The sequence below is a fragment of the Corvus hawaiiensis genome, chromosome 5 (assembly GCF_020740725.1).
Source record: "Corvus hawaiiensis isolate bCorHaw1 chromosome 5, bCorHaw1.pri.cur, whole genome shotgun sequence".
In the NCBI taxonomy this organism is placed as follows: Eukaryota; Metazoa; Chordata; class Aves; order Passeriformes; family Corvidae; genus Corvus; species Corvus hawaiiensis.
In genome coordinates this window covers 31,195,634-31,210,226 of record NC_063217.1, presented here as the reverse complement: position 1 = coordinate 31,210,226, position 14,593 = coordinate 31,195,634, and the positions used below count along the sequence as shown (strand labels likewise).

The window sequence follows — 14,593 nt, the reverse complement described above, 5'->3', positions numbered from 1 at the left end:
AGTTATAACCCAACACAGTTGAGGCTTTATGAGGCTAGAAAATCAGTATCCTGGGAAAAGGATTTTTGAATCAAAGCTAAATATTTATTTCAAACTTACCTAGGAATCAACAAAACTTAATTTATGTACTATTATATAATGTTCTAGATGCACAGTATTGATAATTTACTGCTCACTTCACAAAAAGAAGTTAATCTTCAAAGTGCATGAGAATCAGTAAAGCCCTGCAGAGTTAAGTTAAAATGCAACAAAGTGTTGATCATGCTTACAAGACAGCATTGTTCCAAAATACCAGGAAATGACTACTAAGAGAAGTAAAGAAGCAGTGACTGACCAGCATGGGACAGACAAATCTCAGGCTAAAAATAAGACAGAAGGTTCTGCATCTTTGAAGATTCTATCAAGGCTTTTGAAGACAAACTACAGTGACACTAAGAGCATGATACAGCAACCACTGAGAAAGAACCATTGAGAGGTGAATGACATAAGCAGAACTCTACATCTAAAAGTCCACCTGCTTACAGTATACAAGTATTACCAATTTTAAGTTTTTTCCAATTTTCATAGGGAAAAAATGGTGAGCAAGATATTTTATGTTTTGTTGGTCAACACCTTAAGACAGGAAAGAAATACATTCTACCTACTTGAAGGTCAGGACAAGCTTTCTGTAACACTTGAATTTTTTCCTGGATTTCAATCAGTTTTCTTCTTTCTTCTTGTAACTGCTTAAGCTCCCATTGCTGCTGCTGAAGTTTAGCTTCATAGAACTTCTCTCTGTGTAAATAAATCCACATGTTACTCGGCAAGAAGTTGCCTAAAGCATGATTCTACCATCCTTTGACAAAGGCTTACCTTGCTTTTTCGTTTAGTCGCACATCCTTTTTTAACTTGTTAGAACTAGCTCGCACATTGTTTGGTTGTTGCTTTGTCTCTTCCATCTCACCCAACAAGTCACCAATATTAGATGCATTTGCAATTGTTCCTTGAGGTTCTGGATCATCATCCTAAAAGGATGTCAGAAAGGCAGTTAGACTATTTTCAAGTTGATACAAAAAAAAAAGTAACAAATCTAGTTTGTCAAGTTTGTCTGCTTTGATTTTTTCAAAACTAATCAGTCTGAATAACTTTATCTTTAGTACAGATCAAGAACTGAGAAGTCGTCATCACCATGGCATCATGACTTTAGGATAAATTGAGTTAATGAGAGAATTTAAAGTTATTTAGCTCAACTACTGAAACTTCCACTATAAATGCAAATAATTTGTCTCATTCGGGAAGCATAAACCACTTGCCTGTGACTCAGTGAACAGAAACATACAAGCATATGAAGAAACAACAGAGGAAGTGGAAGGAGGAAGAGGAGGAGACCGAGGCAAAAAAGACTGCTTATTTACTGCAGTCAGTGATGTTAAATACTATCATTAACAACTTAAAATAATAACAAAACTAATCTTGAAAGTTAAATCTAAAATATTTTGGAGACAGTCCTACTGGTTCTCTACTCTGTTTTTATTTTTTTCATTATTTCTGTATTTTCAGTTCTCAAATGGAAAATATGAAAGCTGTAGCCACTGCTGCTTTTGGTCCCCAATGGGATCATTCTTCATAAAGACTTTGCTGGACAAGAGAGAGAGAACACTGGTGACCAAGAATGACACAGCTCACAATCCTCAATACTGTATCTTTGCTGAGTACATACACCTAACAAGCCTTGGAAATAGGAAGATTGAAGAGATGCCATTAACTAGGTTATTTACTAAGGAAGCTGCTGAATAATCTCTAATTCTGATTTATACCACTACACAGTTAGCATCTCTATAGTGATGATAACAACACTGATCTAGATGCTGAGAAATTTTTGATAGGAGTATTATCTTGAAATAACAATATTGCGTTTATACTGTTGCTGTTGTAAAACACAGGTTCCAACTGAGCTTGATTTTAAAGTTCTCACATAAAGCCTTTTAATTTCTGATACACCTGGGTGTATTCAGTATGCAGACATTACATTAGATGGTGCTCAAATGTGAGCATTCTGAAGGGACATTAGATCCACGAAATTGTACTTTCAACACCACTAAATTAGCATGAGATATTCTAAATTAAAAACACTTCCAATTTATAGCTGCCCCTCAAAACACTTGAAATAAATAAAAACCACTGCCCCCAAACCAAAACACTGCAAGTCAAACAAGTTGCAACATCAAAATATTTTAATGAAAAACATTCTTCATTGATTGAACAATGTCGCAAAACCTAGGGCTCAAAAACCTCAACATGTTGAATATCCACTATAATCTTAAAAAGTCTAATATTTAAAAAAATAATGCTGATCTACTTCTTGGTTCATATTTTGTAATCCAGTGCTAAAGTTAAATACTAAGGACCCTGTTCTCTTAGGCTAGCATTCTCCAAGAAAATCCCTGAACTTCAGAAGTAGCACCCTTCAGTTCAGAAAAATCAAACAGTATCTCTTTTTCCCTAGCCCAAACACAAGCATTTTAAATGTTGCATTAAGCACTGTTTTTTCCTATTAGGAGTTACACATTACACAAAATAATGAATGCTAGATTTTTGTGCACAAGTTTATATTTATAAAATACCTGCACCATAGCAGCAAGGTTTTGTAACTGTCTAAGCTTCTGTTTTGCAGCTATAAGCCTATTGATCTTCTGCTCAAACTCAGCATCTCCAGCAACATCACCCAGGCTGCTTCTGTGACTAGATATGGAATCTTCACTAACTCTATCTTCTTCCACTTCATCATCTTGACCTTGGGGTAGATCAAGGTGTTTGTCATTCTCCCTATTATGACAGTCTGGAAACAGGGAAAGGAGGAAACAAAACAGTATCAAAGACACGCTACTGAACTTCTTAAATCCACTGTAATTACTGGACAGTAGAAAAATATTAGCTTAATGATCAGGCTCTTTAATATTTTGCTCATCAAACGACGTTCTCCCAAATTCTGCACAGCTATCAGTTATCTGCACTATGTAAAATTATTAGAAGATTTTAGAACATACCTAAAGCAGAAGACATTTTTAGAGTCCTTATATTAGCAGCAGATCGGTTGTTTATTTCACAGTCTGTATTAAGATGTCTTCCATCTCTGTTATTAGCTCCACACTGTACATTTGAGTTGCTATTTATTTCACTCCAGCTACTGATTCCTTGAGGGTTTCTACGGTAAAATAAATTACTCATGTTAACTTTTTAAAAACTGGTATGGATACAATTTTACTTTAGCCTTTTTCTACCTAGCTTTTTTATGAATGGGTGTCCTGATCCCCCCCAAAAAACAACAAAACCCCCAAACAAACTCCAACCCCGTAAAAAATCAGTCCATACATTGGAGTTTTTCAATATTCATCTCTCCAACAGCTTCCTTTTTTTAAAACAATCAAAACAGCTTTAAATTATCCCCTGCTAGATCTGCAACAGCACATTAGGCTCTACAGGTATATGTCTATATTACAAAAACTTTCTATGATCCATAGGTAAGTGACTGTTCATTTCTGCAGAGTGAAGATCCTTAATGCAGAGTTGCCAGACTATAGCTGTAAATGCCTCTGTAAATTGAAGGTGTTTTTTACTCCAATTCTCCAGTCTAGGACTGTCATCTTCCGTGGAAATTCCATACATATAATTCAGTGCTTAAACCCAAAGGAATTACAGATTTTTGAAGTCTTACAGTGATTTTCTAAATGTTCAAGCTAATCTAAATAAATAAGACACCAGGGACTAAATGATTATTAAACATCCGCATAACAGTTACTCCAAATTAAAAAACCTGTAATTTTGTTAATGTAATGAGCACAGATTTAAGCTACATCTGGTTGACTGAAATAATTTATTGCAGATTTCTTGAAGCAACAACTCAGCTACAAAGACTATGAATGACAAAAAAATACAACAACCTAATATTTGTAACAGGCTGTGGATCCTCATGTTCAGAATCACTTTCTGATTCTTCTGTTTCTTCCTCCTCCTCCTTAGTGTTTTCATTCACAGCATCTGTCATCATATCAGATGTTTGCTCATAGTAGTGAACTAACTCGCGTAACTCATTCAGCCTCTTACGAACTTCATTTAGCTTCCTGAGGAGGAAAAAGGAGTGTTTAATCTTTTCTGCATATTAATCCAATCTATGTAGAGTTAAAAAGAATATATGTACCTTAAAGTTCTTAGTTTACTGCCAGTTGCCTAGCTAAAAGAACTTTGCACTTGAAGCTCTGAATTCAGTTAACTGTATTAGACTGTTTACTAAGTAGTCTGTAACACTAAAATAGGTAGATTAAAAAATGGAAATAGTTACTTAACACAGAACTCATTAAAAAAGCAGCACTCCAAATTACTAAAGCAAACTGTGAAAAAAATTAAAGAACTTTTACTGAAGCTTTTCTGTTGGATTTAGATTTTCATCCTCTTCACTCTCATTTTGAGAAACCAGGGAATCAGGAGGATAGGGAGCAGATGCCAGACTATTTGATTCACCGTTGACAACAGTTACTATGCCTATAGGACCAGAAGCAGCTGAAGTTGTACTTCTTTGATCAATACTCCTTTGAGGAGAACTTGAAGCAGGAAAAACTACAGAAAAGAAATACAGCTTATGTGAACAATTTGTAATAAGGAATCTGTTTAATTGAATTATATTAAAATAATGACAGAAAATACTACCAACATACAAAACAGCAGTTAAGAATTTCTTTCCTTAGACTAACAAAAGCTTTTTTCTTAAGTTTTGTTGGATGCAATGCCAATAGGCAGTGAGTAGTAAGGTAGCTTTTGTAAACAAGATTTCAGTTAGTCTCTTTTAGCTTTATCAAATGTCAGAAGTAGAAGCTTTCATGCTGTGAATCTGCCCATAGAAATCTTTTAAGGGTTTACCTAAGGCTACATTGCTTTTTTATAAAAATTTGAACATTTCAGAATTTTGATCAAAGAAAAAAACCCTAGCAGATTTTTCACCTCTGCTGAGCTCTTTTCTCCATATGCTTCTTCCAGCTACTTGAAATCATATCCAAGTATGTTCATATTATATGCATTAAATACACACAGAAAAATCGGGGTATAGTAACATGACTATTAAATCAGCATGTCCTTCTCCGAGTGCATGCTTCAAGGCCTCATTTCTCAATGATAACCAGAATATGCTGTGATCACCCCTCAGAAGTTTCCAGCTACAGGACAAAATTCATCAGTACAAATGCACTGCTAGAAACAGAGATCAAGAGCAGCAAGTAGGTCTGCTTCCATCAGGAGAGCACAAAGCCATTAAAAGAACAGGCCAAAGCCCTAGGCCAGAGGGTAAGGCCCTCTAGAATGGTCTATGCTTGAAGTCTCTGCCACAAGAACACATTTTCATGGGGTTTTTTTTGACAGAGAGGGAGCAAAGCCATATTGCCATAAAGCTACTAACACATGAAGTGCTGAGTACACAAATGCAGATGTACTGTGATAAAAACACACAAAGTTCACATTCATATGGTACTTTTCACAAGCCAGATGTGTCACAGAAAAGACTTAAAGAAAAAAAACCCATCACATCCTCACATCAGTCAACTTTGATGTTATAAACCAAAGTGCTAATAGACACTCATCATCATTACTTGTAGAGTTCTTTGTTGAGACACAAGCTTATACAGCATTAAAAACCATTTACATTAATATTGTCCTAGCACAGCTTTTATCACCAGCATTTCAACAACCATTGCAAGCTGAAAGACCACATTACAAATACAAACATTGAAAACATTGTATTCTTGAAAAAAAACCAATTCTGCCTATATGGACTTACAGGAAGAGTTATTTAGATGTTGGTCACGAAGTGTATGAAGTTCTCCTAATAGTTTGTCCATTTTCTGCTTTTTACCCTGCAACATTCGCATCTTGTTAAAAAGCTGTGCCTTCTCATCTGACTGGTGTTCAGACATTGAAGAGTTTCTGCTTTGTGAAATCTCTCTGGTAAGTGAAAGACTTTCTGCTTGCCTTCTATTGTCAGGCACAGACTGTGTCTAAAAAGAGTAATTCCATTTTATTCAGAGTATTACAAAAAAAGGTAAATAAATTTTAAGAAACAAAAAGCTCTCTTATGTGCCTTTTATACTCAACACCAGAATCAACACCACAACAAAGAATATTATAAAGGGAAATATACTGAAAACATTCTAACTATATCCCAATTACATACTGAGTTAATAATTAAATTGCAATAAAGAAACTACTTCCCCGGACTTTCATGGAAACCCATGAGACACAAAGCAAAGATCAGTCAGCTAGTAACCCTGAAAAATTTTTAAGTCTGCTGAGTTTTCAAGTTTGGGGGGAACTCTGATAACTTCACTAGCAAATACACACAGATGAGCAAGACAAACATTTAAGTGCATTGTTAAATAGAATAAAAACTGATAACGGCAAAATTTATACAGTGCAATGTCAGGACTGACCTGAGAATCATGAAGTTGGTTGTGAAAGCGTTGAATTAAGTCATTCAATTCTTCATTCAGTTCTGATGTAAGACTTACTCCTGAAACACTACCTGTAGTTTCTGTTACAACTGGGCATACGGAAAAAGGGGAAAATATAAATACTTTTCCACAGCAATGAAATAAAAGGCCATTTTAATAAAAATGTGTGGTTTAACAAGAACATAGATATACTGACCCTCTAAAACACAGCACATATTTTTAATTTTGTGTCCTTTCCACCAGCTTTACTCTTGAGAGATGATTTCTACTACAAAAATACTAACAAGACAACTCAAAGCTGCTTTGTAAAGGACCATACAAAAGGACTTTAAGTCTGTTCTGTGTTTTGCTAAAAAGGTCAGAGCAAAATGAAAGCAACCAATTTGTCAAAGTCTGACAGAAAACTTTTTAGAAATAAAACTGCAATTATTTAGTATAGCTAAACTAAGAACAGTGCAGGTAATTTCACTTTCTCAAAATAATAAATTAACAGGACACCAAGCTTTCATATTGGTGTAAGTTACAATCTTTACATCTGCAAACAGTCTTGGAGGTCTGTCCTTCAAAAAGCTTTATGAGAGAAATAAATTTAAAAGAAAGCTTTTTTCCTCTGCCTGAAAGTTCATATTCAAACGGCACTAAATATGCAAGTGGCAGTTGAAAGACCCAATTAATTCTTCCTTTTTCCCCCAAATACAAACCAACAGTTCATAAGAAAAATCAAGCACATGTATTATTTATTTTCCCCAGAGATCATGACTTCATTACATGCATAGTAAAGTTTCACTGTTTTCAAATTTTGAAAACGTTTATTTTCCCCTAAGTTGAATTTGAATCTTAACATTTTCTACCCTACAGTTCTGGCATATACCACATCTTTAAGTCAGTCAACACAAACAGCAGGAAGAAATTGTTATTAAGAGGGACGTTAAGTAGAAATGTGAAAAAAGCCAAAGAAAAAACCCTACTCCAAAGAGTAATTTAAAAAAGTTTTCATTTATCATAAGCAATCCTATTTTCTACCCACTAATTCATCTACCCACTTCTCAAGATGCAGCTTTGTGTTTTTGAGAAAAGCAGACAGCACATTCCATCACAGGTCTCCCACTGCAGATAGAACAAAACTACTACTGAAACAAAGCAACTGCTGAAAACCACTTAAGAAACAAGGAAATACCTCTCAAAGGCTCTTGCTTCTATGATAGCTTTCTAGAATCTCTCCACCTACCAACTTCTCTGCTTCTCTTCCTACACCTAGAATCTAAAGTTTTCTTAAGCAGTTACACCTTATTTCCTATAGTCTATCAAATCAAGATCAGCAGAACAGGAACAAGAGCTCATCAGAACAAGGAACCTTAAAAAAAAGACGTTTCTGTAAAAATGTAGAAACCAGTGCCTTATTTTACAAACTAAGATACTTTAGATACTTTAAGTACAAAAACTAACTGTAATACAGAACTACTATCCCATATACTCTTTCATCAAGTGTAATGGCAACTCTTATGGGAAAGAGTCATGGAACAGTAACACAGACTCAATCTAAACTTGGTCAGTGAAAAAACGTCATTCCCTACAACTGCACACATAATTGCAGCCCATCCGAAAAAAAACCAAAAAGGACGGGGGGAAAGGATGAATTTCCAACAAACAAAAGAAAATTCTCATGTCAACAGCTGACAAAACAAGGACAACTGCCTCCCTTTGAAGACTGAGCTCTTGAGAAAACAACTCTGTTTTGTCAGATATCAAGAAGCCATCTCTGTCCCAAAGGTAACTTTGAAAAATTTGGAATATATGAAAATGAATTAATAGAAGCTTTTAAACTGAAGGTTGTAACATAATGATGGTGCTCTCTTATCAAGAATCATGCCCCCAATTTACATGCCATAGAATTTCAGAGTTCTGGTTTCTTAACTAACTGTTTTAGAAACTCCCTCCTTTCTTCTATTGAATAAACTCTCCAGCAACCAGTCACAGAAATAAAAAAAAAAATCATGAAAAAGCAAACAAAAACTCAAACTACCAACTGCCTATATCCAGAAGGATGCAGAAAGGGGGAAAACACGTTGTATCCCCACTCCAATTCTTTTCTCCAAAGGCCTAGTACACAACAACAGAGATGAGAGGCAAGCTTTTAATCTACCACCGTAGACCAATTCTTAGGAGAAAAACCCATGCTTTTAGAATTTTACAGGTAAACCACAGTAATTAGCTCTGGGTTTTTAAATGACACATCATTTATAATGGTACACTGTCAACTCTTTTCAGAAATAGAGGCTTTGCAGTAAAAAAAGCCTTTTTTGTGTATTTCACAATTTCAGCTTTAATCATTCAGTCAGCATGCTAACATGATAAAAGACACACCATCATTCCACATACCAGAATCATCCAGGACAGCAATGGCTTGCTCTGCTTTATGCTGCAAAGCAAGAAGAGCTGCCTGTCTTCCTTGAAGAGCCTTTAATTGCTCCTGCTGTTGTAGCATCCTTTTCAATAAATCATGCTGCTTTTTCAAGTTCTCCAACTCCTCTTTAGCTTCCTGTTGAGGATCTCTGGCCTGCAAAGAGATGGAGCAACATTACCATAACCACAACTATTTATCTGTTGAGTACTAGTAAAAGAAGTGTCGAACCAAGCACAACTTGCCTATAAATGAACAGCCTGGTTAATGGAAAAAAGTAAAAATGAAACAGCTTCACCTTTCTGTTAGTCCTTTATTTAAAAAAAAAATTTAGACATCCAATAGAAAGCAGCCTCTACCACCAAGATGTGCTAATAGCTCCTGAGGGTTTAAGCTTCCTTTACAAAGCCAGTCAGCTGCCCTAATGTGACCCAAAGACCAACCCAAGCCTCCCTCTGTCTTTTAAATCATAACAGAGGGCATTAACCTTTAAGACTAGTAAAGGTAAGCAAGATAAGGCATTGTATCATGGAGCTACATAAAACACAAGATCTCAATTGATTTACTGGCCTAAAATCTCTAAATTTTTAGCAGAATGTTTTAGGCAATTTTAGGCAGTAACTCTTTCCTAACCTATAAAGCATTTAGTTCTCTGTGCTGTATTTATAGCATCAATACTAGAATACAACAGCATTAGGTAAATCAATTTCATAACAAAAACATGAACAGAATCCTCTCTACATTGTTTTCAAACAATAGTCTGAAAGAATGAAAGCATGCTGAGCAGTAAATATATCAAAACTCAGTTATTTTCCTCATCCTATGCTAATTAGGAGCTGGATATTTGCATCAAAACTTTTACTCAAATTAAGTATTTTAATGAGACATCCACAGTTAAGATCCTGATCCTGTCTGAAGTTGGATTATTGCACCTTGCAGATGAAATAATGGAAAATAACAAGCACTTACAAAGAACACTACTAACTTGAAAGCATAATCTTCCATCCACAGAGTACTAAGTTCCTAAAGTAGAAAATTCAGTCCAAATGCTCTCCATCAAATGCCAGAATAGAAGCAGGCATCTAATTAACTAACTAGTTCTGGGTACCAAGGAATGCTCAACTTTCCAGCAGAGAAAGTTGAAAACATCCAGAATTCTGAAGTCCTCAAAATGTTACTAAAAGATGCACTGCAACTGACACTGATCATTCCTGTTAAACTTTCACCTTCCACATGAACAGCAGAGTAGAGTCAAAATAGATCACACACTGAAATCGGCACAGGAAGGAACAAGGGGAAGGAAGGGAAAAAGGGTATGAGTCTCAGTCTCACTCACCTATTAAATAATCAAGGCTTTATCTAAAGTACCAGATTTGCTTGAGTTCATGAAAACTGCATTAATAATTTTTCAAACTTAGTTCTACATTTAGATTAGTAAGTTTGACAAAACATTTAAGCCTTTTATTTTAGGGAAAAAAATGATTGAATTTAAGACTTCTTAAAAATTAAATCACAGGATGGACAATGCTACAGAAAAGCTCATAATGGGTAAAAAGAAGACATTTTAGACACTGTGCTCCTTGAAAGTCTTCCCCTTTCCAACCAAATATTTATATAAACAGCTACACAAAAACATTCGTGGAACAACTTAAGGTTACTAATTTCTAATTTATTTTCTGTATTTGGTATTCGTTTAAATGTGCATTGGCAGACTATTAGTGTAACCATGCCAAGTGTCTGAAAGTCACATTTACAATATGTCTTCCCAAGAAGAACAACAAAACTAGAAGGATCATCTACATAAAATCACAACATCTGCTGTACAGAGTTACTTCAATGCTAACAATTCAGAAGAAAAAGTTGTGAAATGTCTCTATGCAAAGAAAAAATATTCTAGGCAAAAAATATTAATTCAGTGAAAAGACAGCTGGCTACAGATTAGCAATCCAGTGGGAACATTCACTGTAAGTAACAAATATGTTTGAAGCAATTAATAAGGGAGATGGGGGGACAGGGAAGACTAGCCTGTATAAACCCTATTTGAGGCTAAAGTAACATTTTGAAGTGTACCTTTGAAAGCAATCCATGATCCTGGCTATTAATCCCACAAGGCCAGATTTCCCTGTCATTCAGAGCAGCTCTCTCACTTTTCCCTTTAGGGCTTGGTGTAACATCAATGTCTGTAACCTGTTCCTGTGAAGCTGAATTCCCTAGCTTGTCCTCAATGCGGGGCCGACAGCTCAAACTAAAAGATACCTCCTAAATTGAATAGTTCAGTATGTTAGATTTTGAAAATGTGCTCTAACTTAGCATGCATTCTTAAGTCACAAACCTACCCACTTTATCTTCTCAAATAATGAAAACTAGTATCTAATAACATCTACTAAAGAATGAAGACATTTTTAGTTGTCTTAGAATTTGCGTTACAATAAAGCTCCATATAGCAATCAACGTTATACGACCAGAAGTACGCACTCTGCATGTAAAATATTCAAGCTGCATATAAAAAGAGCTTAGATGCAAAATTAAGTGTCAAACAAAAAACTAAAGTGCAAATTTTGCAAATATTAAGACAAATGCAAGTTTGCATGGATACTTGTTTAAAAACATACCTTTTTCTGCATTTTCCAAATTTTTTTTTTAAGTTAAAAGTGCATCTTCCACATCTCTAATTTTATTTCTTTACAGAGATAGAAAGAGTTCTTATAAAGCTGAAAATAATTACAACAGCTTCTTAATGTTTTAACTGTTTTATTTTCAAGCAGGTAAATTCTCCTTATCCAGAGGACATTCAGTGTGCTAACTGGCCAGAAAGAGCACCCGCTCTCTGGTACTTTTCCTCAGTGTAATAGAATGGAAGACACAAAACTTAAGTTATTAAAATGCTTTTGTATCTACTACAAGAAATGCTTACCATATTAAAAAAAAGCACTTTTATAAATAGAAAGGAAGACTGACTGTTTATCTCAGCACTAAATTCAGAACACATTTTCTAAAAAAGTGCCCGTCCTTCCAAAAAATCAGAGAAACTTCTGTATTAGGTCAATACTTCTACCATATCACTAGAAAGATGCTTGGATAATGGCCCACTAATGATACATTTCTAATCCTCCCCTCACCCAACACCTGAAAATTTTCCCCACTAACAGAAACAAACCTAGAGAGGAAAAATTGTATAGGAAGGTATTTCTTCCTGTATCAAGTCAGTGAATTCTCTGCCAAAGTACACCTTTAATCCTTAACTGTACTTTGAAGAAAGAATAAAGATTTAAAAGATACTTTAGATTTTTGTTGTGACAGAATCATTACTTTTTTCTTGTATTAAAAAAATAAATCCACACATGCATGGACACCTCCTGAATGGAGTGTGTGGGGATTTACTATTTTTTAACTGAACTGCAGATTATGACACTATCATAAGACCCATGAAAAAAACAAAATAAAGCCTTCATTTCTAGCACCTTAATTACTAAAAGCAGCTTACCGTGGTATCTGAAGCCTCAGACTGCACATCAATGTTTAGCGATGTGCTCTCACCTACAGAACCAGATCCCACAGCTGAATCTATAGTCCGAACATCATCCTCCTCATTTTCTCTAGCCTGAAATATTTCATTGGCACAAATCAAAAGCTATATAAGGGGGCAGTAAAAATGAATTACGGAAGGTACTACATACCAAAACCAACACCCTCAGTAGCACCATCAAAACAAACGGTCAACTCCTAAAAAAAGCTTACAGTGTAGAAATAAATACATTATGTTCTCAAACTTACAAGCATCTTTTGCAAAAATTTCAGATAGGATTTCTCCTGCTCTTTAAGGTCATCTATAAGGTGTGATAAACGCTCAACATTGGCCGATCTTTCATTTTTCTCTACAAGATCATCCCGCATGGAGCTGGCCTTAGCAATATAGTCGCGAATTTGAACTAGTCTGCTCACAATCTGCAAAGACACTGAAGTTACTGAATGCATTCAGCTGCAGCTGCAACATATTCAACGCACAAGACACAGTGATAGCAACAGCAAAGGAGTAAGAAAGTAATGAAAGAGGGACATATTCGTACTTTCACTCCTACGAGCACTCTTCCACAAGTGGTTAGAAGTCAACAGCTTTTATAAGGATAGATTTATGCATGCGGGAAGTTGCAAGGCTGAAGCACAGGGCTTCTGGTCAACATAGGCTGAAACACAACTCAGCTCATCAACATAGGAAAACAGTGAACTGTGAGAGCATTTTCTGGAACCGTATAAAAGAGAAACAACCTCTAAAATGAAAATTACTTCTATTACCAACAACTGGATTTCTAAAGAACAGTAGATAATTAAGTCTGGTTTCACATTTTCTTCAAGTTTAAGAAGAGTAGGAAGTTAAATATTTCCAATAAAGATTTATAGTTTAAAGAAATTTAGAAAGAAGCACTAAAAATTAAGAGTCGATATTTTGTAGACTTTATAAGCTGTGTAAATACCTGGCTACTATCCATTGCTTGTTCTCCCCTTCCATCTTCTTGAGCAGGCACTTGGCAATTTTGCAAGAAATCCTTGCTTAGAGCAGCTCCAAACAGTTCTTTACATTGTGCTGATACCCCACTTTCCTTTTTCTGGGAACCTGAGGCAGGATCTTTGCTTTTGTTAGTGTTAATCTGCAGTGACAGGAAGTTGAATGGTTTTTTGTTTTCATTAAGTTGACGTTTGTTGTTAGCAGCCGTTGCCCTGCCTTGAGAATCACTTCCAATGCTTCTCTATATACAAACAAAAGAAAGAACAATTGCTTTGTTTTTTAATCCAATTATGTTCTCAACACCGCTTGTATTACTATTTCTACAGTATTATTAGACTGATTTTAAAGTTACCTAATTAGTCACCAACTGGCCAAAAGTTAGCTAAAGACAGTGCCAATGATATTTGCCATATAGTTTTCAAAAAGCAAATCCATCCTCCCAGAACAATGAGAAGCAAAAATGTTCTGTAGTTTCTCAGAACTTAGTTCCTCATTCTTGCTGTGACCTTCACCTTTACTGTAGCAAAAGGCATTCTACTTCTCCAGGTACATTTGAGAAAAGAACAATAATAAAAGAGCAACATATTCCTGTGCAGAATATAATACCTCAGAACTTCAGCTTTTCTTTAGAACCTTGTGAATAGTGAAGTGCTGCCCTAAAATACATTTAAGGAGGAAGTTATGCCCAGCCTTTAAATTGTAACTCAACACAGTGAATCATGATGGAAAGAATCTTCACAACCAAGGAAGTTAGCAACAACCTTTGGGCAAGATGAACTAGCCTCGGTTCTGAAACTGTTAACACAAATTCATACCTTGCTATGAAAGAATTAATCCCTCATACTTTTCATTGGTTTTGGACAAGGGAAGGATGAATGCGCTGTATTTTCAAAAAAGTAGTTATGGCTCAAGAATTTGTCCCATAAAATTCTCTACACTCTACTGAGGAGCAGTTTTTAATGATACTCCTCTGCCTAATCCACAAGGATAACAATGTTCAGGATCACAAACTGGCAGTTCAAGAACAGACTTTCAAAATAATGTAACAGGTATTTTCAAGTGGCAGACAAGCACCATGAGTAAGAAATACTGCTCCAAGGACATAGAGATTTGTTAACGGCTGAGAGCAAGGAAGTGAAGACAGCTAGCACACTCTTGAACAAGGGAAAGCCATGGTCCTGAACTTTCCTTTATTTTCTGAAGTTCAAAACCAGA

The 14,593-nt window shown here is 35.5% G+C and overlaps 1 protein-coding gene across 14 annotated transcripts in view; it reads right to left on the bottom strand.

The window, feature by feature from the left end:
* PCM1 (pericentriolar material 1) overlaps positions 1 to 14,593 on the bottom strand; it is a 43,187-nt gene that overhangs the window by 23,471 nt on the left and 5,123 nt on the right. For 12 of the 14 annotated variants that reach the window (XM_048303466.1, XM_048303469.1, XM_048303475.1 and 9 more), the window contains exons 4-14: positions 13,347 to 13,619; positions 12,649 to 12,819; positions 8,853 to 9,030; positions 6,453 to 6,562; positions 5,804 to 6,020; positions 4,395 to 4,593; positions 3,921 to 4,100; positions 3,027 to 3,184; positions 2,604 to 2,818; positions 853 to 1,004; positions 645 to 774 (exon numbers count right to left, since the gene is read on the bottom strand). In XM_048303466.1, the coding sequence (XP_048159423.1) occupies positions 645 to 774; positions 853 to 1,004; positions 2,604 to 2,818; positions 3,027 to 3,184; positions 3,921 to 4,100; positions 4,395 to 4,593; positions 5,804 to 6,020; positions 6,453 to 6,562; positions 8,853 to 9,030; positions 12,649 to 12,819; positions 13,347 to 13,619 (1,983 nt within the window). The remainder of the gene's footprint in view (positions 1 to 644; positions 775 to 852; positions 1,005 to 2,603; positions 2,819 to 3,026; positions 3,185 to 3,920; positions 4,101 to 4,394; positions 4,594 to 5,803; positions 6,021 to 6,452; positions 6,563 to 8,852; positions 9,031 to 12,648; positions 12,820 to 13,346; positions 13,620 to 14,593) is intronic. The other 2 variants (XM_048303477.1, XM_048303480.1) reach the window with 1 other exon arrangement.